Source organism: Aulonocara stuartgranti (assembly GCF_965226115.1).
Source record: "Aulonocara stuartgranti genome assembly, chromosome: 15".
Taxonomy (NCBI): domain Eukaryota; kingdom Metazoa; phylum Chordata; class Actinopteri; order Cichliformes; family Cichlidae; genus Aulonocara; species Aulonocara stuartgranti.
This window is the reverse complement of record NC_138951.1, coordinates 19,573,050-19,598,932: the sequence shown is the minus strand read 5'-3', so window position 1 is coordinate 19,598,932 and position 25,883 is coordinate 19,573,050. Positions and strand designations below refer to the sequence as shown.

General features: G+C 40.1%; 3 protein-coding genes across 4 annotated transcripts; 2 read left to right on the top strand and 1 right to left on the bottom strand.

The window, feature by feature from the left end:
* The first annotated feature begins 1,018 nt into the window (after positions 1 to 1,018).
* On the top strand, positions 1,019 to 6,082 carry cUnh1orf198 (chromosome Un C1orf198 homolog). The gene is made up of 6 exons (XM_082505810.1): positions 1,019 to 1,368; positions 2,100 to 2,150; positions 2,231 to 2,359; positions 2,801 to 2,968; positions 3,335 to 3,688; positions 4,860 to 6,082. The coding sequence occupies exons 1-6, from the start codon at positions 1,063 to 1,065 to the stop codon at positions 4,914 to 4,916; spliced, it is 1,065 nt and encodes a 354-aa protein (XP_082361936.1). The 5' UTR covers positions 1,019 to 1,062; the 3' UTR covers positions 4,917 to 6,082.
* A 5,978-nt stretch (positions 6,083 to 12,060) lies between these two features.
* clec11a (C-type lectin domain containing 11A) lies at positions 12,061 to 17,340 on the top strand. Of its 2 annotated transcripts, none has more exons than XM_082504958.1 (5): positions 12,061 to 12,673; positions 13,495 to 13,609; positions 14,060 to 14,167; positions 14,328 to 14,411; positions 15,821 to 17,340. In XM_082504958.1, the coding sequence occupies exons 1-5, from the start codon at positions 12,551 to 12,553 to the stop codon at positions 16,231 to 16,233; spliced, it is 843 nt and encodes a 280-aa protein (XP_082361084.1). In that variant the 5' UTR covers positions 12,061 to 12,550; the 3' UTR covers positions 16,234 to 17,340. The 2 variants fall into 2 exon arrangements, with proteins under 2 accessions (XP_082361084.1, XP_082361085.1); XM_082504959.1 differs by having other exon boundaries at positions 12,069 to 12,655.
* Positions 17,341 to 17,446: 106 nt separating this feature from the next.
* On the bottom strand, positions 17,447 to 24,333 carry selenol (selenoprotein L). Its single transcript, XM_082504957.1, has 9 exons — positions 24,151 to 24,333; positions 23,488 to 23,566; positions 23,349 to 23,402; positions 21,181 to 21,226; positions 20,872 to 20,999; positions 20,571 to 20,685; positions 19,841 to 19,963; positions 19,237 to 19,374; positions 17,447 to 17,889 (listed from the first exon to the last, which is right to left on the bottom strand). The coding sequence occupies exons 1-9, from the start codon at positions 24,254 to 24,256 to the stop codon at positions 17,737 to 17,739; spliced, it is 942 nt and encodes a 313-aa protein (XP_082361083.1). The 5' UTR covers positions 24,257 to 24,333; the 3' UTR covers positions 17,447 to 17,736.
* Positions 24,334 to 25,883: the final 1,550 nt, after the last annotated feature.

The window sequence follows — 25,883 nt, the reverse complement described above, 5'->3', positions numbered from 1 at the left end:
TAAAGCATGCACATGATTTAACTTTGCAGTTCTTAAAATCAATGCATAGCAGCTAAAGGAGTAAAGATACAGCAGTTTGTCGACGTTTTTGCCACAACTTTTTTTAAAATTGTTATTCTTTACTTTATTTGAAATTATGAAAGTTAACAGTCAGTCATTCCAGTTCAGTTTGTACAGTAGACATACAAGGCAAATAAGTGTAACAATAAGCAGTATGTGGAAAATAAGATGGGTAAATAGATAAAGGAAATTTAAAAAAAAAAGAAATTTTTGGCCACAACTTATAAAGCCCAGCTTTTAAAGCTTGTTCCCACTGCCCCCGAGTGGTCAACAACACACAACAGGTTTAATGGACACATGAAGCGTTTGAATAGCCCCCAAAACAACTTCATGAGGTTGAGGAAAGACATGACGCAGAATTCATAAGGATGCAGGAAAAGAAAAGTACTCAACTAACCAACTATACTTACACAGGCCTTCTTAATGATGAGAATTGTTGCTGTGGGCCTACTGTGTTGAAAAGAGGTGGACTAGGAAAAGCACTACTTAGATAAGTCATGCTGTGTGTTCTTACTCTGTTATTTTATATGAGCCACATAAAAGAGAACCACGGGTGAAAAATATCATTGTGTTACCTAGGCAATCCTCAATTAAAATCACCATACAGCTTGTTTTATAAGAAATAAACATTTTTCACAATGAGGTATGTTGACTACCCTGTCCACTAATGTTCTTTATCTTCCTCTTTATGTTATCCAGTGCAACTTGTGCCTTTATGCTATGTTATGCTAATCCCTGTTGATCATTTTAATATAGCTAGTAATTTACAAAGCTCTTATGTATTGGCCCTGTATGTATGGCTGGCAACCTAATACATATATATGTATCAGGTTGCCAGATATATATATATATATATATTTATTTACACGTACACTATAACACTAGATGGCGCTATTAGCCCTTAAATCTGAGCAGTGGTGCCGTGTGGATTTTATGGTGACGCCCACTCAGCGACGCCGGCTTCCTCTTTCTCACAATAACAACAGCTGGCCCCAGTTAAAGATGGCCGTCGCAACCGTGGCGGGGCTCGATGCCCACAGGATGGAGGAGAAGAAGTTGGAGTACTTCTCCTCCATCAACTCCATGGCAAAGAAAATAATGCAGGAGAGGGAGAAAATCAAAGCCAAGCACGGCTCGTCCTGGGAGAAAATGACGCCGCAAGAGCAGGACAACGCCATCGACAACTGGATGATGGATCCTCATATCCGAGCCCGATACGCTATGCACAGAGTTGAGCGTGAAGAAGTGGTCTGTTACCCTAAAATGCTCATTCAAACGGGTCAGAAGATAGTTCACTTCGGAGAAGAGGTACTTAAAAGACATTAGAGTTTGGATTTTGTGTGTTTAAGGTGTGTTTTAGGGCGAGGATAGCCCGCTAACAAGAAAAGCCTGCTAACGAGAGCCACGTAGCCTCGAAAATATGTTGGTAAACGTCACTGTGGCGAGACGGCTGGCGACAAATATGGTGTTGTGTCACTGTATAATGAATAGAAATATTTAAGAGTGAAACATTTTATATTTTAAAGGGTTTAAAATGACATTGGCTTTATCTTTATATATGGTAAGAGCCACTGTATTTATGCGAGTTTCATTATTAATGTAATCGTTGATTTGTAAAAGATAAATGCAGAAAAAAAGTAGTTTGCAAAGACAGTTCGCCTTTTATGCGCTTTAAATACTTGTAACTAATAACATATTTACTGTTTTATAATAGTAAGCATCAAAACATACACATCAGCTCACAGCAACACTTTTTAAAAAATGATATCAAGGCTGCTATGAGCAGATTTTGACAAGTGTTTAACTCCTAAGAAAAACTGGCAGGTAGGAAGTATCATTTGGTGCCTTTTAACCGATAAACCAGTGTATCAAAAGGAAGTCTTACAATAGACAAGGTATTTGTTGGCGCTAGATTATAGAAAATACACACATCATATGTTACTTTAGCCACCTAACCTAGTATAAATACCCTTAAATACGGGCAGTGAGCACAATGACTGTGTAAGCTGAAACTAATCACAGCATGTGTTTGTGTTTAGGATATCACCTGGCAGGATGAGCATTCTGCACCTTTTTCGTGGGAAACAAAGGTAAAAATAAATTAACAGGAATGTCTGTTTTCTGGATACATAAAGTATATCCTCCCTTACATGTCATTCGCATCTTTCAGAGTCAGATGGATTTCAGCTTGACATCAGGCCCTGTAGACCAGGGGATCTCATCATCCTCTCAGTCTGACTCAAAAGCGGCGAAGGTTACTCATTCCGGTCAGATTGGCAAGAGTGCAGCAGGAACAAAGGTATGGTGGGGCCTCATGTTTGAAGCAGAGATTCAGCATGCACATTTGGAAGGGAAGTGTTTGCTGTTGTAATAGGACTGTAAAATGAGTGAAACATTTGCAGTAGTCGAGCATAAAGTGGATGTGGTGATGTTTGTTTAATTTTGTGTAAAAATGGCAGAAATGTTAACTGTATATTTTTTTTTGTATTTCTTACGGTTAATGCCTGACTACTGGTATTGTGATTTTTTTTTTTTTCACAGAACAATTGCTTGTTGTAGCCACAAAAAAAGTTTTCAGATACATTTATTTCTGAAAAACCTTCACCTTTGCTCACATTTTTAAAAAGAGCTAAGTAGATCACCTAAAATAGGTTTTAGGAATTTTACCCGAGAAGCCTCGCTTCATAGTATCTTAAGAATGCAGGACTGTGTGCATAACTGTTTCTGTGTGGTTGGGAAGGTGTCGGTCAGCGAGGGCCGGAGACCAGAAGAGGAGTCATCTTTCTGGAAGATCAGTGCTGAGAGGTCCAGGCTGGAGGGTGAGCAAGCTGACTTCCAGTCCCTGACCCCCAGCCAGATCAAGTCCATAGAGAAAGGAGAGAAACCCCTCCCATCCTACCTCCGACAGGTACGCATGTAAAAATACCATCACATCCTATTTACTGATTACAATCTGAAGGTTGCAACTTCTTCAAAAAAAGTTATGGATGATGCCGAATTCTCAGGCAAAAACATTTGTTATGATCTGTAAAGTTTCTGATAAATAACAGATGGAAAGTTCCAGCCTTAACATGTGTTATCAGACTGTGTCTTAAAATAGAACCTAGCCTGAAACTGCAATATCTGGCATCAGTGACGCCTCCACGAGTAGAAGCAGATGGCAAATGTAAACAAGCTACAGTTTAAGAAGGAGAGAAAAGAAAATGTAAAATTGATGCCAGGTTTGTTTCTGAACGTTATCCTTCAATGCTGCTTTCTTTACATTTTCCCACAGGATAGCTCTGTCAGCGCCAAGGAGCCTGAAACTGCAGAGCACCATGCTCCAGCTCCCACTAGGTCCACCAAGCATAGAGCACCCAAGCCTCCTGTGCCACCACCTCCTATCCCCACCGCTGTCAGCGCAACCCCGGCATCCATCTCCATTTCTCCAAACCCGCCCCCACCTATCAGCGTCCCATCTACAAATGCAGGCTGGGAGAGATCTCAGAGCACCCTGCCATCCGTCAGCAACACGGTCGATGAAATGTTCGCCTCCAACCTGGTGTCCAAGCCTTCAAATGTCTCGAAGGAGAAAGAGAAGGAGGAAGAGAGCTCAGCCAATATTGACGTCAGCCCCACTTTTACCCAGGTAAGTTCCTTTTTCAGAGACTGCAAGTACTAAGTACATTTGAATTAAGCATTTGCTTTGGATTTTATTAAACACTAGCTAAAGTTAAGAATAAAAGGCCCAGCTCTTTGAAGTACCTGCTGCTTGATGGTGACCGGGCATGAGATATGCTTTAAAAAGGTCATACCGTATGTGTTTATCCCAGTATTTACAGGCCCATGATAATATTGGTTCTTGACCTGGTCCAAGCTTTCTAAAGGTCGGGTTTACATTTATAGTTTAGAAAACTTTTTTTTTTCTTTTTTTTTTTTAAACGTAATTTAACAAAATGGTTATGTTTTTAGTTTTGCTTCATTATCGTTTGTACTGACACAGAGAAACTAAGTTTTACATTAAAGGGAGGACTCAGTGTTATTGATAAGGATGAAACCTAATATTGGATATTAACAGCAAACCTTGACATTTTGTGTCATAACGTTGGAGCTGAGAGTTAACATGTAGTTGCTACATTTTCATTTTGTTGGTGTTGGACATAGTGGCTAAAGTCTATTACTGACCCGTGTTTCTGTATTAAGGCTTCAGACTGATGTGTTACAGGATCAACGCAGATGCCACAATGACAGTGTACGACTTATTCTGCCAAGAGACATCACTGGTCTTTCAAACCTGGCCTTTCTCCAACACGACCACCTTTGTTTCCTTTGTAACAGAAGACTAATATGTTATTTATGGTCTTGTGTTGGAACCTAATCACATAGCACTTTAGCTGCTTGACAATGCAGTTTGCAAGAAAGCCAAAAATGCAAAGCCCAGTGACAGTAATGAAGAGTGCAGGTAGAATACTGAATGGCTTGAACAGGACAGAGATGATTAAAAAATATGATAGACAAACTGTCACAAACTGGCTTAATTACATGAGGCAAACACAAACCCTAAAGAGGGCTGATGCTATGTGCAATTAAAGAAAGAGTCCCAAGCTTTAATAGCCCATGTGAGGTCCATGTCACCTGACAAGCCTCCCGTGTCAGCCAGTCTTTAGCAAGAGTAGGACAGTGGGAGGGGCATTACCAAGCAAGGTCTTTGTCTTTTATGACTTCTTCGTTGGTAGCCCAATAATAGCACAAACGCAGTCTGTACAGTGTCTTCTGCCTCACTGCTATTTATCAGGATCTCTCTGTTTCTCTCCTTTCAGTTTAATACAAGCAGCAACATCCTGAAGACCGGATTCGACTTCCTAGACAACTGGTAAACCACAGCAGGACCCAGTCACTGCTCTGAATGAGTCATCCTCATCATAACTTTAAAGAAGGACCACACTACCATGACCACAGACATCCACGTCTAGATTTAGGAGACACCATTTTTTTAAAATAACCACATTATGTTCTTGTAATCGTCTTCAGTGGGTAGTTAAGACATTATCTCACTGCTCCTTTCCTGGTGGATTTTTCCCCCCTCTCCTTTCTCAGAATAGGATCGAGTCCATAGAATTGCCAAACACTTCCACATTTACCACTTGATATGAAGTCTGCTGGAAATCCACTCAGAGAAAAATTGAAATCAATAAGTTTATCGATCTGATGTACACGCTGGTCACATAATCCTGCTGCATGCAGTAACCTGATGATTCTGTTGCGTACGTGTGCTGTGAATGCACAGTTGATTTCACACGTAGCTCCTAGACACGAGTTTATCAAATGAACAGTTTTATTCGTCAACATGGAACAAAACACTAAACCCATATCCAGGTTTAAGTTAATATTTTTTGTTATTCTTTATTGCTCATGTTCTTTTTATTTATGCTTATATATTCCTGTAAACCTAAGAAATTTAGAGTAGTGCGTGATGTTGCAGTCCTGACCCACACAGTGCAATTACTACAGTAAAAATCTTGGGATTTTACCGTTACATCTCTTATTATTGCAGAATGTATTTAAAGCTTTTATACATACATAGAAATAGATGGTTGGTTTAAATGTAGCTAAATAGAAACCGCAGCATTGTTCTGTTTGGTATTTGGAAAAAAACACACAGGAGGGAAGAACTGGGAAGTGCTCAGACTTAGTCATGGAAAAGTCATGGGCTGTATGTCCGGGCTGCTATGGGAACCAGTTACAGATGTCCTGCATGGATTCAGCTACTTGGAAACACTTTCACACCTCCCAGCTTTCACCTTTGACCTCAAAATAATGCTGAACAAATCTAGTGTGCATAGTGTGAAATGATTCACACTCAACTATTGTGTCGTAGGTAAATGGGCAGGCTTATAGTGTTTGGTGGCACTTGTGTCAGATCTACATGTAATGCTTAGTTTTCTATATTTATCTGCTCATTGTATCTTCTGTTACACACATGCATCACATTCATGCATTTTGGGGTCACAGTTTGGAAGGAAATAAACAAATTGTACTTAAACCTGGCTATTATCTTTTTCATTCTATCACAAATGCCTCCATGACACCCAAAAATATATTTTCCTCAAATAGTAAAGACCATGATGATGAAAGTTTCCATGTGGAGGAAAAGGAAGGAGTCATTGCAGTAGCTTATGGTAGTAAAAACCTACAACAGAAAAAGTGGTGAAAAAGAACTCTGTGTTTCTCCATCTATGATTCCTAATCCATCATGTCATTAGGAAGGAGAGAGAAGGATGCTGCAGTTGAAGGAAGTTTTGTGCTGCTCTGATAAAACATCTCATCAGCCCCGTTTAGAATCATTAGACCTAAATCTACCATCTCCCTCCGGGGTGCAAAGCAACCACAATGCAGCGTGTATTTTAGGAAAGCAAGAGCGATATTCTGTTTCATGCATTATGTATGTTGTGAAGGGCTGGTGTAGGCATAGCTGCTCAGCTCTCTCGCACTGAGGTAAAGTAACATTTGTCAGTGTTGCTAGGGTTTGATGGACCTAAATTGTTTTTTTTTTTAACTTAAGTAAAGTCTGTACAGCAAATGTAAAGCTGCTTTCCTGTTTTAGTCCAATGGTCATCTAAAGCTTCATTAAGGCATATTTCTATAGATTTCAAAAATCTTTATATTAAGTGAACAGGCTGTTAGGCAAAAAAGCATGGTTATTATAGTTTACTTAAAATAAACTAATATTAGATGAGAAAAAGCCCCTGGTCCCCCTGGCTCTGTTGGGCCTCCTCCGGTGCATGGAGGGCCCTTGGGTCTTTAGGCCTGGGGCTCGGTCTGCCCTGGTGTAGTCAGCTGCTGGTGGAGCCTGCGGGCTCGTTGTTGCAGCCCCTTGTGGCTTCTGCACAGTGGCTGCTAGGTGACCCCCATCCGGGACACTCTTCAGCCCTTTTCTAGGTAGGTGGCACGATTGCCCCTGCGGTGGTCCTCCTTGGGCTCTTGTGCTCTGGGGGGCCTCTGGATATCTTGGGCCCATGTCTCCTCCATGCCTACTTCATGACCTGGAAGGCAGGGCTATGGCTCCCCATACCCACAATTAAATACTTACATGGAGAAACTTTCTGAACATAACTGCGCTCACACACAGGTGTACAAACAGGTACTTACAGACACACATTATCTTGGTTGGCTGCTGCCTCTAAACATACAATCCTAATCAAAAGTTTAAGAGCCCTTGAAAAATGGCCAGAAATTATGTTTTGCATGATTGCATCTTAACAAGGTTCCAAGTAGAGCTTCAACATGCAACAAAAAGAAATGGGAGCGAGACAAAAGATTTTTGTTGAGCATGCAATTTATTGAAAACAACTCTTAAACTGAAACAGGCTGTTTTACAGCTGATCAAAAGTTCTGAACATGAACTCAGTAACAAGTAGCTCCACTGTTACTGCTGATGCGAGCATTTCCATAAGGTGAGTGGAAACATTTCACCAACTGGTGAAGACGGCTGCACAAAGGGCATCTACTGTCTGCAACTGTTGTCCATTTTTGTGAACTTGTGAAGTTGTGTTGTTTTTCTCTCTCTCTCTCAGCAGGTGATCAAGCAGATTTTCAGTCTTTGCTCTCTATATTCCTCTTCTCCTCTATTTCCCCCCACAACCTTCACAATCTTCCCAACCTTTCGTTCTCTTTCCTGTCCTCCGGTCCTGTCCATTCTGACTGCAATAACTCATGAAATAAATAAATAAATAAATAATAATAATGTTAATAATAAAGGTAGAATAAAATATGACAATCAAGTGGACCAGTATAGCAAAAGCTGTACAATCTACTTGGGAAAATAAATCTGTTGGGCATTTTTCTTGGCTTTTAGGCAATAATTCTGATTGCTAACAGTGCCAGACAGGACAGACCAAAAAGTAAATAAATAAAATAATAGCCATATGAACACAGAGGCCCAGATTTCCCTCACTCCAGCCACCTCTCCTCTCAGCTGAGAGATATGATCTCTCCAGCAAGTCCTGGGTCTGCTTACTGGTAGGACATGTCCAAAACATCTTGCCTTGGAGGCTTCCAGGAGGCATCCTAGTGAGATGCCTGAACCACCTCAGTTGTTGAATAGTATCTGAAATATACTACTATCCAAAAATAGTATCTGAAACTTTGAACTGTCAGGCCAAACCACAACAAACTGGTGGTTTGAATCCACCAGTCGGCTGGAACCTTTTTGTGGAGTCTGCATGTTGCCGATGTGCCTGTGTGGGTTCTGTCTCAGAACTCAGAAATTTCTCCCATGATCCAAAGCCAGGCATGTTTGATTGATTGGTGACTCTAAACAGGAGAAGTCTGGGATCAAACCACCAATCTTCCAAATGGTAGATAACACTCTCTACCACATGTGCAGAGCCAGAGATATTTTGCTTTTGCTTCGTCCTCCTAGTCAAAATTTGGCACCAGAATTACCCAGAATGCCGCTCGGCATCTAGCAGAGTTGAGCAAAACTGGGGAACATTCAGTCCCACTGAGTCAGGTGAAATCACTTGAGGCACTTTCAGTCTTTGCACAGCTCCCTGTGCAGTCATAAAAAAGCTGTATCAGCAGTAGTCGGCTACTCCCTCAGACTGGTTAGCAGATTTCAATCTGCACTTTTATGTTATCTATAATTAGACTACAATGAATGACTGAAGAACTAATTAATATTAAATGGTCAGAGTTGACTCATAACTATCTTATATTGCTCATTTATCACATTATGTATTATGAGTGCTTGTGGACACTCTGGACTGAGGCACCTCTGTCCAGTCCGGCTGCCTCACTGAAGCACCACCCAGTGCTTCCAGACCCTGAATGGCTGCTTTGTGTTCAGGAAATGTTTGGGTGAAGATGTATTTTTTCATCAAAAATCTGGGTGAATGAAAATCATTGAATGGTATTAAAGTTACAACGAAAACAGAAACAGGACTCTTGTTGTGTAAAGTTTGTTACCTTATGTCTTATGAGCCAAAAGAAATAATCTAGTAACTGTTAGTGTTGTTCCTGACTGATGTTTTTTCCCTCCCAGGTCAAACATGACAGGGTTAGGTGGAAATTTGACTGAGTCATCCAGATATTTTACTGCTGATATACTCCATGATAAGTGAGCAATGTTTGCATTTCAGTCCTATTCTGCAGAACTGTTAGTACAGAGAATTATTTTGGTATTTTTGTTTGGCCTTTGAGAATATAGTAAAAACTTTTTAGTGACAATTTCCTCAAGCCCAAGTGTGTGCTTCAAAATCTTCCATGAGGCAAAAAGGAAGACATTTTTCTAATGATGCATTTGAATACATTGTGTTTTATTCAATGTTTCTATAAACCAGCGATAAGGAACCATGAGGTCAAAGCAAGGATTTTCTTGCTCTCATTTATTTTTCCAGACCATTGCTCCACTCAAAACTGAGGTCTGGAAACATGTCTGGAATCAGTTGTGTTACTGAAACAGCTGTGCATGTGCAGCTGTCCTGCCGACTCAGACCCGAATGTCCCTCACAGTCCCCGTCTGAGCTCCACCCAGTCTCCACATCGCAGAGCCTTTCCTCATTCGCTTCCCTGGAAATTCTGCTGGATTCTTGTGGCATTTTAACTGGCATACCTCCTGCTGCAGGCCCAAACATATGGACACACACATACGCACACATGGCCACTTACATAAGGTTTCTCTTCAGTGCCAGGTTCGTCATTATGTCACAATTTCCTAAACAAATTCACAAAATTATATTTCTATTACCACCAATGTATTTAATTATACTAGAAAACTGTCCAACTTTTATATTATACACATTCAGCCAAATTCATAAAAGGACTGTTTGTGTAGATATGATATATAGTATGACTTGCAAACTGTAAAACCCTTAGCTAAAAATAGTTAAGTCCATAAGAATTTTAAATGTGATACCATAATATCACTAAATCATGAAAACAGGTCTCAAATCAAGCACTCGAGACGTTATGTAATATTTTCAGCTTTAATTCAAGTTGTTTGGCAAAAATCTTCCATTAGCTGTTTAATAGTTGCAACTATTTTTATGCATAGTCCCCTATTTTCAGAAGCTCAAAATTAATTGGCAGTCGACTGTGAGGTGATGTCTGTTCTCTCATTATTTTTAATTGAAAAAATTAAGGAGATAAAAGATCTGAAGTTTATTCCAAGTGCTGATCTAGCATGTGGTGGCTTTCCAGTGGACCACTGCATTTGAGGTCCAAAGAGATGTTGAAGTAAGTGAAGGAGGCCATCATTAGGCTCACAAACCCAAATAAACCCAATGAGGGCATAGCAGGAACTTTAGGAGTGGCCTAATCAACAGTCTGATACGTCCTTAAAAAGAAGGAATGCAGTGGCCAGCTCAGCAACAACAAAAGGCCTGAAAGACCACGGAAGACAATTAAAGAATTCTTTGCTTAGTCAAGAAATTCCCTTCACATTATCTAACAAAGTCAGGAACACTTTTGGATGAGCTCAGAATATTATTGTCCAAGTCTACAATCAAGGGATGCCTTCGAGAATAAAAATACAAATTTACAACAAGGTGTAATCTGTCGATAAAACAAGAAGGCCAGGTTAAACTTTGTCAGAAAACATCTAACAGAGGCTGCACAGGTGTGGAAAATGTCTTTGGATCAATGAAACGAAGAAAAAGTTGTACCAGAATGATAACAGAAAAGCAACAGGTCAGGATCTGAAGCATACCGCATTATCTGTCAAATATGGTGGAGGCGGCGTTATGTCATGTTCAAACATGACTGCCAGTGGAACCAGATCACTAGTGTTTGTAGGTGACTGCTTGAAGTTCGTCTGTCCATCCGTCCGTCCATCCGTCCGTCCATCCAGTTCAGGGTTGCAGGGGGGCCTTGGAGGTTATCCCAGCTGTCATATGGGAAAACCTGAGGTACACACAGGGCAAGTTGCCAGCCTATCACAGAGCCGCTGATAGAAGCAGCTGCGACTATAAGTGTTTGAGCCGATACGCTGCTCTGATTAAAAAAATGCTGCAAAACTGACCAAAAGCATCTTGCAAAAGCAACCCAAGAGTTTAAGTCAAAGAAAAGGGGTATTCATCAATTACCGAGTCAAGTCACCTGATCTCAACCCCATAAAGCACAGTTCAGTTGCGAAATACAGAAAGACCCACAAATGAGCAGCAGCTGAAGGTGGCTGCAGTAAAGTCCTAGAAGAGCATCTCAAGGATAGAAATGCAGCATTTGGGTAGTTGGTAGCTCAATTATTAGTATAGTCTGCAACCAGTTTCTTCCATTAATATGGAATTTCAGTCACTCAACAGTTTTGGGGCTCTATTTGTGTTTCTTTATCCTCCAAATGCTTTCAGTGCGTGACAAGTTTGGACAGCAGACATAACAGTTTTCATGATCTTTCCTGAAAGCTAACGATCATGTTGCTTGCAAACCTGCATATTTCATTTTCTGCATTAATGGAACTTCTGAACAGATGCAGATCTCCCGTGCCACGAGCATGCCGACAGCATCACAAATGCTCGATTTCAAACTGTGCGCCTCATCTTCAGTCCAAAGACAAGTGGTTTTCAGAAATGTTCCCGTGCCAAAGATTTCTACTCCAGAATCATTTCTGGTTTTGATGCAGCTTTGCACGAGAGCCTGAACATCATAAACATTCAGTTTCGGTTTCTGCCCAACTCCCATCTCTCTTTTTATATGTCAGATAATCCACCAGATGTTTGGTTTTACAGTGTTCTTTCATCCCCATCCTAACTTTCATTTCACAAATGTGTTATTTGTGTTTGTAGGTTTAAAAAATTTGGTTTTCAAATGATTGCATTCTGTTTTTATTTACACTTTCAAGGACTGAAATAAAATGCCCATTTTTTTGCTGGCCAATCAAACATTTCTTGCACACTAACTCAAGGACAGGAAAATTGGAAAAAAGCAGTTACTGAAAAGACAGGAAGAATGAAGCTTTTATTTTAACCTAATTCAATCATAAACTTTGGATGATCCCATATATTTGTTGTTAGTTTGAGTATGTTATAAAAGCCCTGGTAAATCCTCAAATACATTAATGCAAAGCTGGTAACAAAGCTGTTTTTCACGGTTCGTGAACTGTTTACGTTTTAGACATACTGTACATGTTTTCCACCGGACAGAGACCTGTAACTCCACAGTGTGCACACAAAGAGTGGAAATGGGAGGTAGTAGGAAAAACAAAGAGCTTTCCTTTGTTTGAAAGGAGTTCTTGTTCTGAAGGAGGACAGAAGAGCGGGCAGCAGGCAGGCAACAGGGGCTTTATTTTGACTTTCCTGTTTGATACCTGTGACCCCCCCCCCCCCCCCCCTTTTTTTTAAAGAGGGCTGTACACCAGCTCCCATTCACACATCTAAAGGGAGATTCCTACTGGCTTCCTACTGTAGGAGAGGAGTGAAGGAGAGAGAGAGAGAAACCCAGACAGTGGAAGGAGAGAGACAGAGAGACTAGGAGGTACAGAGGGAGTTTTTGCTGCTGAAGGAAAAGCAGAGTTACTATGAAGCAGAAAATGGGACCGGCTGCCACCTCGCTCGCTCTGCTGTGTTTATGTTCTCTGGGAGTGTGTGTTCCTATGGGGACAGGCAGCGCTGCACCAGCACAGGTCAGGACTTCATATGCTGTATGTGCTCTTTCTATTAGAGGCTGCTCTCACTGTCGTGCATTTTCTTAACTGTGATCTGCCATGCCTGTTTGTTAGGTTGAGACTCTGATCCCTTTCATATGTAGTAAATGTATATGAGTGACTGTGAGTGTTTCAGTGAATGAGGCAATTAAGACACACTAAGGCAGATTTTGTTGTTCTTTCTTTATCTTTATGTAAGAATAAAGTGGAAAACATGATGTAATCTGTGTTGATTTATCTACTATAAGTTATGATGTAATGGAAAGGACATGTGAAGAACTGATGATGACACACCCAGAGAAGCAGATCAACCCGACAGGTTTTTCTTTCATTGGACTTGTCTGCATGTGTGTTTGACTTCAAAATAAAGCACCCCTCTCCCTCCACCATGCCATAAGCCACTGAAGGAACGTGCTGATACTTGTAAATATATTGCTGTTGTCGATCAAAGTCTACACCATGTGCTTTCCAGCTAAGATATTCAACTTTTAAATGGTAACATTTTTATCCACTGAGCTCTTAAATCTAAATATAAAGTGATAAACTTGGTTGAGCTCCTCTGTGTTCTATAAGTGTAATAGGAGTAAAATTCTTGGCCTGACTTGATATTGAATGCTTCTGCTTTCTGCGATAAGGAAAATATGAATGTAAAACAGCTCCAGATGTGTCTAAACTGGAATTTGGATACAACCCTAATAAGTTTGTTTTGGGAAGAAATGGAAGTTGGGTTTTGTTTTACTTTAACCACTAAAGCCAAGACACTAAACACACTTACATGTGATGGATTGGGAGTTTTATGTGTGTGTGTGTTCCATCAGGCGTATGAACCAGAGGTGAAGAGGACAAGAGGCGATGTTCCCGATATTCTACCAGAACCTGAAGCAGAGCCAACCAGCCCAGTATCGGACTTTGAGAACTCATACAACTATGTCTGTACGTTATTTTAGAAATGTTGAAATTTGTGTTGGTTTTGGTCATACGAGTCAGAAATCTGTGATGTCACTCACCATCATGATAACTTTAAGCCTCATCTCAGCGAGGTATCTCCCTCAAGAGTTGACAGAGAGAAAAAAGAGATAAAAAGAAAAGAAACTATAGGGGTGGGTGGGGAACCCAAATAGAAAATAGAAAATAAAAAGAGTACAGAGATAAGTTATGCTACCAACGTTGGTTGGTAGAGTGCATCCACAGACTGATGGCCGTATCATTGGACATTCTTGACAGGCTAATTAAGGGCTTTTCTGTTTTGTTTCTGGAGTAAGAAGTGTCCAGATTTTGGAAAGTCACATATCTGTATGCCGGTAGCCTTCCTTTGTGTGTTCTCTTTTAAAAAAAATAAAATATCATACTGTGCTCTCACTTCCAATCTACTCTGGCCCACAGTATCCAGACTGGCCAGTATGGACCTAGCCATCCACAAGCTGAATGTCGGTCACTACACTCTGGATGTTAAAGTCAGCCAGTTGATGGATCGTCTCTCCAGGATGGATGGTAAGACTGGTGATGGTGTTGATGAAACTGAGAGTAGGGGTATTAATGCTGTACCACGGGAGCTTTTATTTTCGATTTAGATCTAATGGGAACAAAGCCTTTCGCTGTACCTACTTTTATGTTCCCGTCTTTCTCTTGCTCCTCATCACTCAAATGGCAGCTAAAGTCGGTGAGCTGGAGGACAGCATCCAGGAGGTCTACCAACACAGCAAGGACAACCGCAAGGAGATCGGAAGACTCGAAGGTACATGTGTATCATTTTTCCTTAGATCTACTTCAAGCATCCCATCCTGCACTGTGGCATTTTAAAATAGCAGACTAAATATTGTATAAATATAAATTTCTATTTTATGTTTTGTAGCGTTAAATTATTTGTTAAACTATCAGTAATGAGAAAATAGTGAGAAAAGCATATATAAAATACACCTAAAAATTTCATTGGAGGATAAATACTAATTAACAGGGGTAATAAAATCTGAAGGCCAGAGAAGGACAGTGGATATGTGCAAAGAAAGGGAAGGTTGAATGGCAACATGGACACGTGATGCAACATGCAGGAACTAACATATCAACTGTTCAGTAATATGCAAATACGCCTATGTTTGTATCAACGAGGTGTGTTGAAATTTTACAGCATTTCTGTCAACTCTGAGCAAAATTAAAGGGTACGTGAGGTGCACTCGTGCCTTTAAACTAAAAATCGTGCTGATGGCTCAGCACTCCAGGCATCAACCAAGTAGCTGTAATAACAAGAGGCGTGACATTGGTTTGGTTTGGTTTTGGGACTTGATCCTCTTAAAAAAAACAAAAAACAAAAGAGGAAGATCAATCAGTTCTCAAGCCTGAAATCAAACCCAGCATTTCAAAGAGAGAACACTCACCACTTTTTCCCGCACTCCTCTGGCTTGTTTTAGCATGTTTTTATTCAGGCTATGAATCTATTTTGATTCACTCTTCTGGTTGCATGGTAACCATTTTCATTGGAAAATAAACCCACATATGCTCCCTGTTCAGACTAACCAGCATACAAAAACATTTGCATAAAGCTGAAAAATTCAGCAAACACAGATTCCCTTAAGAGACGGTAGAGACCAAAATTCAGCTAAAAATGGAGATAACAGAGCCATGCTAATTTCTCCCGGCTAACATGTTTTCAACAATGACTTATTAAGGTTATGAAAGGATAACAAATTGTTCGACTGCTTTCAAAAGAAAGCATGTTTTTGTATGTGTTTTTTTTTTCCTGTTTTGTTTCCTTAACCAGAAGTGGTCATATTTTGACAACACGATAGCATGCTACATTAGCAGCTAATGTTAGCAAGCTGCATCTTTAGATTGTGGATAGCTGTTTTAAAAATGTTCTAAAAAGTTCCACAAACAGCCAAGAGGTTTAGTTTATTTACTCACAACCACTCAAAGCAGCCATGCACCTAATAGTCCATAAGTTCAAGATATACCACAATTTAAAAAAATTAATAAATAAATAAACTCGGTCTTCCATGCAGTTACAATGAAGGGGAAGATTAGCCATAGAGACCAAAACCATGCATGTTACATGTTTATTTCTATTAGAGTCCGCTTCAAGTGGCCAATTCAGAAACTTGTGGTAAATGTCTGAAAATGCACCAGTCTTGTTTTTTCTCTGCTTCAAAGGTTGCGAGAAGGGACAACGGATTGGATACAAGTGTTACCTGGTGTACAACAGCCTGGAAGATTATGCCGGAGCATCCAGGAAGTGCATAGAACGTGGAGGACGCATGGCAATGCCCCGTGATCGAAAGGAGCAAGAGGCCCTGGCTGACTACGTAAAGAACTTCTTCCACCCTGGAAACTGGCCGGTCTGGCTGGGAGTCAACGACCTCCGCTCTGAGGGCTTGTACCTCTTTGACGATGGAACTCGGGTCACGTACTTCCAGTGGCGTAAGCACTTCCTGTCCAGCCAGCCAGATGGAGGGAGGCGAGAGAACTGCGTGGCGATGTCGTCAGATGATGGCGACTGGTGGGACCACTACTGCGATCGAACCATGAACTATATGTGCGAATTTGATGACAGGGTGGCTCTTTAAAAGGAACCTTTTCCAAACAGCCTCTCTTTATGACATTAAACACCAGCAGATCATTAGAAAACAAAGCCCATTTCAATTTTCTAATAATTTATTTTCATTTAAAACTTTGTAGCTTTGTTTAAGTAGATTCTTGCTGAATGGAAATACTTTATAGTATTTAAAGTGTTTTACAGCGATGTCTCAGAAATCCTTTATTTCTATACAAGATGTGTACTGATTGAATAAGGCTTTATCAGACTTATGAATATTACATTATTCATGCAGCAGCAGTAATATGAGTTAAAGCCAGTCTGGACTCTGCTGTGATTTCATTCATGGGATTCTAAATATTTGTCAAGTTTCCAAAAAAGAGAAAAATGGAACGCTGGAGTTATTTTTTTCTCTCAGGATCAGCACATACTGAACTTGAAGGGATGAATCAGTGTGTACTCTGGCTAAAGTGGAATTAAGCAGCATTTCTATGTTTCATGCTGAAGATGTTTTAACAAAGTCTAGTGCTGGGTGTGACTTCTGTTATTGCAATCCCACCCTGAACCCTCTTTTACTTCCTTAAAATGACACATCACTGTGTGCAAATGTATCCTGAACCAGAGTCCATGCATAAAGACAAAAGAGAAAACTAGTGTAGATAAAAGCCTGGATGTTTTTTTTAAAAACTTTACTATTATGGTTTGATTATAGTTTGTTCAACATGTTCAACAGGTAAAAGGGAGATTTGCTTCACTCGTAAGGAGTGGTACTTTTCATTTTTTTTTAAATAGTACTACTAAATCAGTGGACTAAAATGAGTTTTCATTTTCATACCAAGACAAAACCTTTGCAATATCACAACTGTTTAGAAATATAGAGGTAAATTCCTTTTTTATGCTACAAAATAAGTCATAGTTCTTGTTAAATTTTGCTTAAATTCTCACAGAAACTTTGTATATAAATGTCACATTTTTAAAATATAAAGCAAGGGCACATACTTGACCATAAATTAATATGTCAGTATATTTTTTCATCATATTTTTAGTGCTCAGCCTTATCTGGGTAGTGATTTTATCATCAAACTACTCATGGATCATAGGTAATATGTAATAAAAAAGTTTTTGCAGTAGTCTCATATCACTGTGTGATTTGTGGGTAATGATGTAATTCAAACTGTGTTACCGTTCACTGTCACTTGAGGTCACTAAAATCCAAACCTGTTAAATGCACCTTTAAAAGGTAAAATTCCTGAAACAAATCTTCAGTCTTTGTTAAATTTAAATAATACAAATATATTGTCAAATTCTGTTTTAATCAAATCCACTACTTTATTTGCAATGCTGCATCGCCATGCTGACGCAACACAGAAGAGCAGATGTCTCTGCCTCGCGCTGGAACATCAGTCGCACCCCTTCATGATGTCATGAGTGTAAGGTGTGACGTCATGAACGCGAGCCAAAGAGCTGCGCTTGCCGTGAGGAGTCAGCGATGCGTTTAGCGACTTGAACCCCTGAGGCTGTGTTTGAATGAATTTCACAGCTTCTGCTTGTGAGCAGAGTTAGTGGACTGTCCTGCGGAGTCCACGGACTGCAAGACGTCTTCCACGGTCGGCCTGTCCAGAGGGTTTTTCGATGGATGAGAGAGAAGTACCTTCCCTGCACTGTCCAGCAAAAAGTCACCTCCTAGCTGAAAAGACAAACACACATTATTCAATTATCACCACTCCTGAAGTTAAATCTGTAAAATTTGAAGGTCAGTCTGACTTTTTACGGTGGATGTGGTAGTCCTGTCTGTTATGGAGTATTTAAAATTAATTTTCTAAAACAAAAGAGTCACCCGGGGATTTAAAGTAGCAATAATGTAAAAATAATGAACATGTTGCTCCATAACATACCGCCTATATAAATAAATAACTGTTTAATCAGTAAAGTTGAATTAAAAGGACAATATGAATGTGTCACTGCCCCCAAGTGGTATAAAAACGTATTGCAGTTTTAAACTGAACCCTGTGGAGTCCCATAAATAGCCCCAAATTACTTTTTCCTTTAAAGGAACCCCGGCTGTTTCAGCTTAAACATTATAGTTTATACTATACATGCCCTCTTCGTCCAAAGGACAAAACACAATAAATATGTTATTGTTTTCTGTGCAAATTATGACCTGCATTTATGTCTCGCCTGATGCATTTAACTGACCAAAAGACCTCCCAAGCGCTTCTGGTTATAACCAACGACTAAGTAGTAGTAGTTGCTCTCATATAGTTTGTGAAAAGTGCTTTAAGAAACAGAAAATATTCTTCTGGTGTTCTGCAAGACAGGATTTTTCGCTGCCTTCCCAACCCTGATCACGGAGGTTTCGTGTTCTCTAAAAGGCTGATGCAGCTACACAGACAGATATAGACATGAGCCTGTAATTAGGGCCACATACAAAACCAAGAACATGAAAATGACCTGAAGCAGAGAAGGACTTAATGATGGCACTGGATGTTTATCTCTAAAGTTATTGTTAGAAAAGAATCTGATCCATATCCTGACTTCTACAAACTGACACTCTCACCGCCTCACCTCTGTCCTCGTTTTAATTTTCACTTTTAAAGTAAAGTGTCCTCAGTTACATCATGGTCAGGTTTGAATAGAAGAAGCTGGAAAGAGCACATTTATCTACCAAAGCAGTTAGATAGACTTCAACCAAAGAGACATCTACAGTGCTTTTGTTCAGTTTAATCATAAGCTGTCTCCATATAAGGTGGCTAAGTGCATCTGAGGGTGTTAGGGCATTTTTTCATTTTATTTCTATGCACACTGTTAATTATAATGTTCAACATTGATCTTCTGCATACAAGATAAAAAATATTAATCTCACAGGACTTCAGGGACTCAACTTGGATTTTCATTTTGCTAATATCCAAGGGATAGAAGAAGGATGCGAGATACTCGTGCATGTAAATCCATCCTTGGATAGATTTCTAGGATTTCTTCAATGTGTCATCACAAGAGTCTCGTCAAAGGTTTTCACAGACTTGTGCATTCTTACCTGGTAGCTGTCTTCCAGCAGACGATGGGGGAAATCTGGGAAGTCTATGTTTGCAACTACGTAGTCTGAGTATTGTAGCAGGCAGCCAAACTTCATCACCTTGGCGTAGGATGAGCCAAGGCCAAAACTTCTGTACACCTGTGCCAGAAAAGAGACATTTAAGAACACATGCGGTTTATACAGTCAGTAGCATGCATCAGCGTCGCATTTTTTGCGACTGAGGATTGCTTGTGTGGCATGTGGAAAATGTTCTGTTTTCATATTTGGTTATTTCCACTTGACTCCAGCTAACATCTGGTGGTTGACTTTTCTGAATAAATGGTTTGGAGGCTGAGGTCGCTGGGCTTTTATGACACATCATCAAACAGCTGCTAAATCCTCCGGGTCCCTCGGTTTGTTTGTACTGAGTCACAGCCAAATCTACTTTCTATAAATTACAGTGGCCTATTTAGAGTTTATGCACCTCCCGACCAGCACTGAATATAAATATAAAATGTAGTAAAATGTGCAGACGGACTGACTTTTTTTATTTGAATTTGTTTTAAAGCAGAAGTTACAGTTTTTGAATCAGATGATCAGAGCGGGGGGGAAAAAAATTCTTAACCTTTCTCTGTGGATCCAGCAGAATGTCAAAGGTACATCCAGTCTGCTCCAACCACAGCTGAGCGCCCTCGACGCTGCCAAAAGAAACTACCAAGACCCGCACTGACCGAGCCTCCAGCAGAGCCTGCGGGATGATACAATGTTAATTACTGATAAACACTGTTTACACATTTAAAAAGTTTTAAACCAGTTTTGGATGCAAGATTAAGTGAAGACAGCCACTATGGAAAAACATCTTAGAATCTTTTGTAGACAGAATGAAGCCTCAAAGAGGTAAAAGGGGTATTTCAGCACAACGTTATAGGCTGTCTTGCTAAGAAAAGATTTGTTTGTGGCTTCATTGGGATCTCAGTGCTTGCAGCAAAGATTTCGTCCTTGTAAACTAAGTGCTTATAAAAAAGATGCAGTAATAAAAAGACGTAAAATATTATGAGCGAACTTGGGTCGTGGGTGTTTTTCCTTCCCACTGTCGCCCACCTTAAACCCACTATTAACATCACAAACTGGCCTTCATGAATTTAAACCTTAATCTTGGCTTTCTCTGTTCTGATCCTAACAATTAATTTGTGGATTACTAAATGACTAAATTAGTAATTCAATTTCCAATTCTGTCTTCATAAAAAAGTAACAGTGTGTTTTTGTTTTTTGTGTGCCTGTGGTTTTTCAGTGTTGGAGTTCATTCAGTATGGCGATGGTTTTTTCTAGTGGAATAAGAATAAAGGTACGCTGACCTGATTGGCCGTCAGCTCGGTCACGTGGTCTCGTCACGGCAGTCATCCAAAATGTCTGAGGAGAACCAGCAGCAGGTTCTGACCCTGACCCAGGTACTGACTGAGAGTCACACTCCTTTAAATACAACACAAGACAACACATCTTAATGAAACTAATCTCTGGTTTCATGGAACAAAAAAACCTACATGGTCTTCCCAGGTTGGTCAGTTAAAAAACAACACAACAATAACCTCAAACCAGCTGATGCTCTGAACTGGTTTTTGCTGGTGCACCACATTCAGGCCGGGTTTGCAAACTTACCTTCCACTTCTTCCATCGGTGAATAGAGTTTCTGGGCTCAGACTGTCGGCCGTCTTTCCTCCAGACAGCTGCACATCTGTTGTCTGCAGATCTTTGTCCACACTCTCCAGGAAAGAGTCCCACTCTTTCTGCAAGCACAAACACACACAAAGAAATAGACAGTTTAAAGTGTTCAAAAGGAACTGGTCATGGGTTTAGTTTAAACTCATTTCAACCAGATAAGCTTAATTTTAAGTTTGTGTAGCTCAAAAATAAATAAATAAGGATAATATAACAATAAGAAGAAATAACAGTTGCACTTGTACACACCTCCAGCTGCTGAAGCTCCTGCACCTGCTCTCTCACTGCTGCATGGCTGGAAAAACACACAAGTTTGGTGATAGAGCTTCAGTCAGCACCACTGTCGTTCATCCAAGATCTATCAGTCAGCATCATAACAGCACTGAGTGCAGCTGAGCTAATACTGCGTGTTTTATACATGATGCTCTAAGGAGTTACAATTCAGTGCAAAAGTCTTAAATCCATCCTAATTTTTTCATATTTTGCTAGGAAAATGTCAAACGGGTGCATCAGTCTATTGAAATATAAGCAAATGTATGAGCAAAAACAGAGTTTTTACAATTTTAATTAGCTCAATCTGTGATATGATCATCTTTTTTCTTCACACAGCCTGAATTCTCTTAGGCAGCGTTCTTGGAATTTCTTTAAGCTGTGTTATTTTGGGCATTTTTCAGATTCCTATAAAGATGTAACAAAGTGCCTAAAAACACTATTTATTTATTTATTTTACTAAGTTCTCTACTGTGTGTAGACACAACAATGGTTCATCTGTTATGTACCCTTTTATGATTGAAAGTTAAATTGCTTAAACATACTTCTGAAACTGGTCAGATGCAACAACTGGACTAAAAATGAGAGAAAATGAAGAAGAAAATGTCTAAAGGAAAAACATTACAGGAGAGTCTGCCTGCTTTAACCTCCTAAGACCTGACCTCTTCCACGGCATGCATTTTTAATTTCTCTTTGATATTTGGGCTGATTGGGGCCCGATGAATGTAAAAACAAAGAACTACCAGATTTTTTTTTTTTTACCTGACTTTTTGTTTCTAAGAAAAATGAGAGCCACATATGAGGATATTCGTTTAAAATTTCGATAGAACAGTGGCAATGTAATGTCCTTATAAGTGGATATCAGGCCCTTGTAGAGCAAAATTTTGGTCTAAATAACCCAAAATGTGATGTCCACATATGTGGACGCCAGGTCCTGGGACAAGGGTCCCCAATCCCAGTCCACGAGGGCCGGTGTCCCTGCAGGTTTTAGATCTCACCCTGGATCAACACACCTGAATCACATGATTAGTTCATTAACAGGCCTCTGAAGAACTTCAAGACATGTTGAGAAGGTAATTTATCCATTTAAATCAGCTGTGATGGATCAAGGACACATCTAAAGGGCGATCGTGGCTCAAGAGTTGGGAGTTCGCCTTGTAATCGGAAGGTTGCCGGTTCGAGCCCCGGCTTGGACAGTCTCGGTCGTTGTGTCCTTGGGCAAGACACTTCACCCGTAGCCTACTGGTGGTGGTCAGAGGGCCCGGTGGCGCCAGTGTCCGGCAGCCTCGCCTCTGTCAGTGCTCCCCAGGGTGTGGCTACAATGTAGCTTGCCATCACCAGTGTGTGAATGTGTGGATGACTGGATATGTAAAGCGCTTTGGGGTCCTTAGGGACTAGTAAAGCGCTATACAAATTTTACCATTTACTAAAACCTGCAGGGACACCGGCCCTCGTGGACTGGGATTGGGGACTCCTGTCCTAGGAGGTTACAGCAGAATATAAACATGAGGGGTTGCTCAAGACTGTAGATTGCAGAATACAGCAGTTTCCCAAAGGGCCAGACTTTTCAGCATTAACAAAAATGAAGCAACATACACTTACTGACACATCTTGGGTCTGCAGATGGATTTATCTTAAAGTAAATAAGAGCTATTCTTTTCTCCAGCTGTTTTTATTCGAGATCACTTGTAGGTGATTAATGTTACATGATGTAAATGTTGTAAACTAGTAAAGCAATAACTTCAGCTTGGTATGTGGCTAAATGCTGTTAAAGATTTATTTGGCAACCATAGCTGTGAAGAGCCTTTCGTCATTTGCGGTTTGTGAAGTAGAAGCTGACTTAATAACAAAAAAGAGAAGTCTTAAAAATTTGGGGATGTTTTTGGCAACGTTTTCAGTTACAAGTGGGACAAAAGAAGAGTTTCATCATCTGTGTTTTCTCTCAGTTGTTCCACAGTGTATTGGGATTATCACGGTCTACCTCATACGTTTGCCTCCATAAACATCATTTTATTAAATTTATTTAATATGGCATAATGGTGTCATTGAATTCAAATGCTAGAAGGAATAAGGATAGAAAAATTCTATATCACCCACACAAAATATAAATGGCATTTTATTTCAGCTTGCTATTTAAACATACTTACTGATAAGACTTCTGCCAAACAGCCTCCGCTTCACATTTCTTTTTAACTTCAATGCTGCTCAACAGATTGAACGGTTATTATTTTTCTCATAAGGACACAGACAAATGTGCTTCTTTAAGCGTCTACGGCCAAATCCTACCTGCTGTAGAATCTAGCTCCAGCTGTGATCAGGCCGAATAAAGTGGTGATTTTATGTGGGACAAAATTCTCCAAAGAGTCTGCATCAGAACAAAGGGCCACAGTTACAGGGTCAAGCTGTTTGTGCAATGTCATTGTGTTGGCAATAGGCATGACGGGGATTACATTACACCACCTTCATGCCAGCAGGCCCCTTTAATCCAGTAACAAGGCTCCAGAAGCCAAGTTATAAAATATTCAATAGGAAACCCAGACTTCATTCAAATTTCTTGCATTCTTATACTCTTAAGGTTAGGGACTGTTATAAAGCAGTTAATCAACGAAGATAAAGCATCAGCTTATTATAAAAATATCTTTTCTTCAATTCGGCAGACAAACATAGACATAATTATTGTTCTGTTTTTGTTTTTTTGTGTGTGGTTTTACTTCTTTGTAAAACAGCCATAACACACACACAGGGTTATTACCCAGTAATAAAGTTTCCATTAAAAAAAAAGTTAAATGATAATTTGCATATTTTATATGCCGAATTACAAAAGAGGCAGAACAAAACTTTAACAAAGCATAAACATACATTTCTAGGAAGTTTTTAGATATTCTGGTAGCAACACACATTAAAGTGTGAAAGGTTTTCAACAGGGTTTGCGACTAGGATCAGCCCTACCTGCTGCCTCCTCCTTGGCGTTCTGCAGGAGAACTTTGCCCATGTTCACCAGCAGAGTGAGACCATCTGTTAAGATCTCCTCTGACACGGCCACATCCTCAGCCATGATCACCACATCAGCCCACAGCCACTCTGACAACTAATCTGTAGTCACCTGCACTATAATGCAGCGATGCTATGCAAACTACATCTTCCATGTGACAAAATCACGTGGGTCTGACTCTGAAAACCTTTATGCAGCACCTAGTGGTGAGCAGGGAGACTTGCAAGAGAAAGTAATTTCTGAAAGAAGCTTTTCTACTCAGCTGTGCAACAAAACTAAACATTAACTGCAGATGAATTTGAGCTGCTCTTCAGTTCTATACACAGACATACTTAATCACTGGCTCATTTGTTGTTCTTACAAACATCTTCCTTCTTATCAGCCAGTCAATCAGCCACATTAAGCTCCAACAGTCAGTGGAGGTGTATTCAGTTGGCCACTTTCAGCATCAATTATGAATGCTGTCTGTGCTGGGCATACAGTAAAGAGTGTTTACTGTCAGAACTTTGAGGTTCTGATATTTGCAGCTGACAGTCGGTGATAGTGATGAAATCCTTAGATGACACTGGCTCAGTTAATAAGCAGCTTTTTAGGGGGCAACATGGCAAAGGGTAAACAGTAATCTTACTCGTTTAGATGGTTCAAATGTGACTGAAGGTAAACAGACATAATGGACCTAACATGCTCGATAGACTTGGCTTGTCGACCAGGATTGTGGACATGATCAGAGATTTTGACAATGATGAGGGTGTGAAATGACTCTTAATGCACAACACTGCAGGAGCCTCAGTGCAAAAACAGAGTTTTGCATTCATTAAATCTGAATGCAAATCTCTCAGGCTTGGTTTCCCAGACATGGATTTAGCCTTTTTTCATTGGAGAACTTCCCTGAATGTTTCTTTTATCCTGTCTCTAGGCTTAATCCGTGTCTACGAAACTGAGCCTACAAAGCATGACCTGTCCACCCTATATGGAAGCCCACATACGCTACCAAAAACAAATTTAAGTGAATGAAATTGAACTGCAGTAAAGAAAATACTTCTTAGTCCAGATAATACAATAATGACATACTTTTCTCAAGGGAAAGTGGAGTGATTTCTACATTTTAACTGTATTTGTTTAAATAATTGTAATAACAGTAAACTTAAACCTAGCAGATCAGATATTTTACAGTCATAATTCAAAATCAGCGAGAGAAAGAACAGAAGGTTAGGGTGATCAAAGAGAAATAGAAATGTGCTAACAAGTCAGAGTGTGCTGAGAAGGTGGGAGAGTCCTGTGAAGAGCTGATAAATGTAGAAAATGAGCATGCGAACATAAGAGAAGGTGAAGAAGAGTATTTTCAAGGTAGAGTGGGTGGATGTCAGAGCTGATTTGTGACAGATGGACAGCACCAAGAATTAAAACAATGACGGTAGGTATGATGTATTTGGAGACAGTGATGCTGACAAAAAGTCACAAAGTGGAGCCAGAGGAGGCCGAGATGCAGATGTTAAGATTTTCACTGGGAGTGCCCAGAATGCACAGGATTAGACAGGAGTACATCAGAGGGACGGCTCAGGTTGAGCAGTTTGAAGACAAAGTTGTGAGATGTGAATGTTCAATAGTTTGGACACGTGCAGAGGAGGGATGGTGAATATACTGGACAAAGGATTTTGAAGATGGAGCTGCCAGGCGGGAGGTAAAGAGG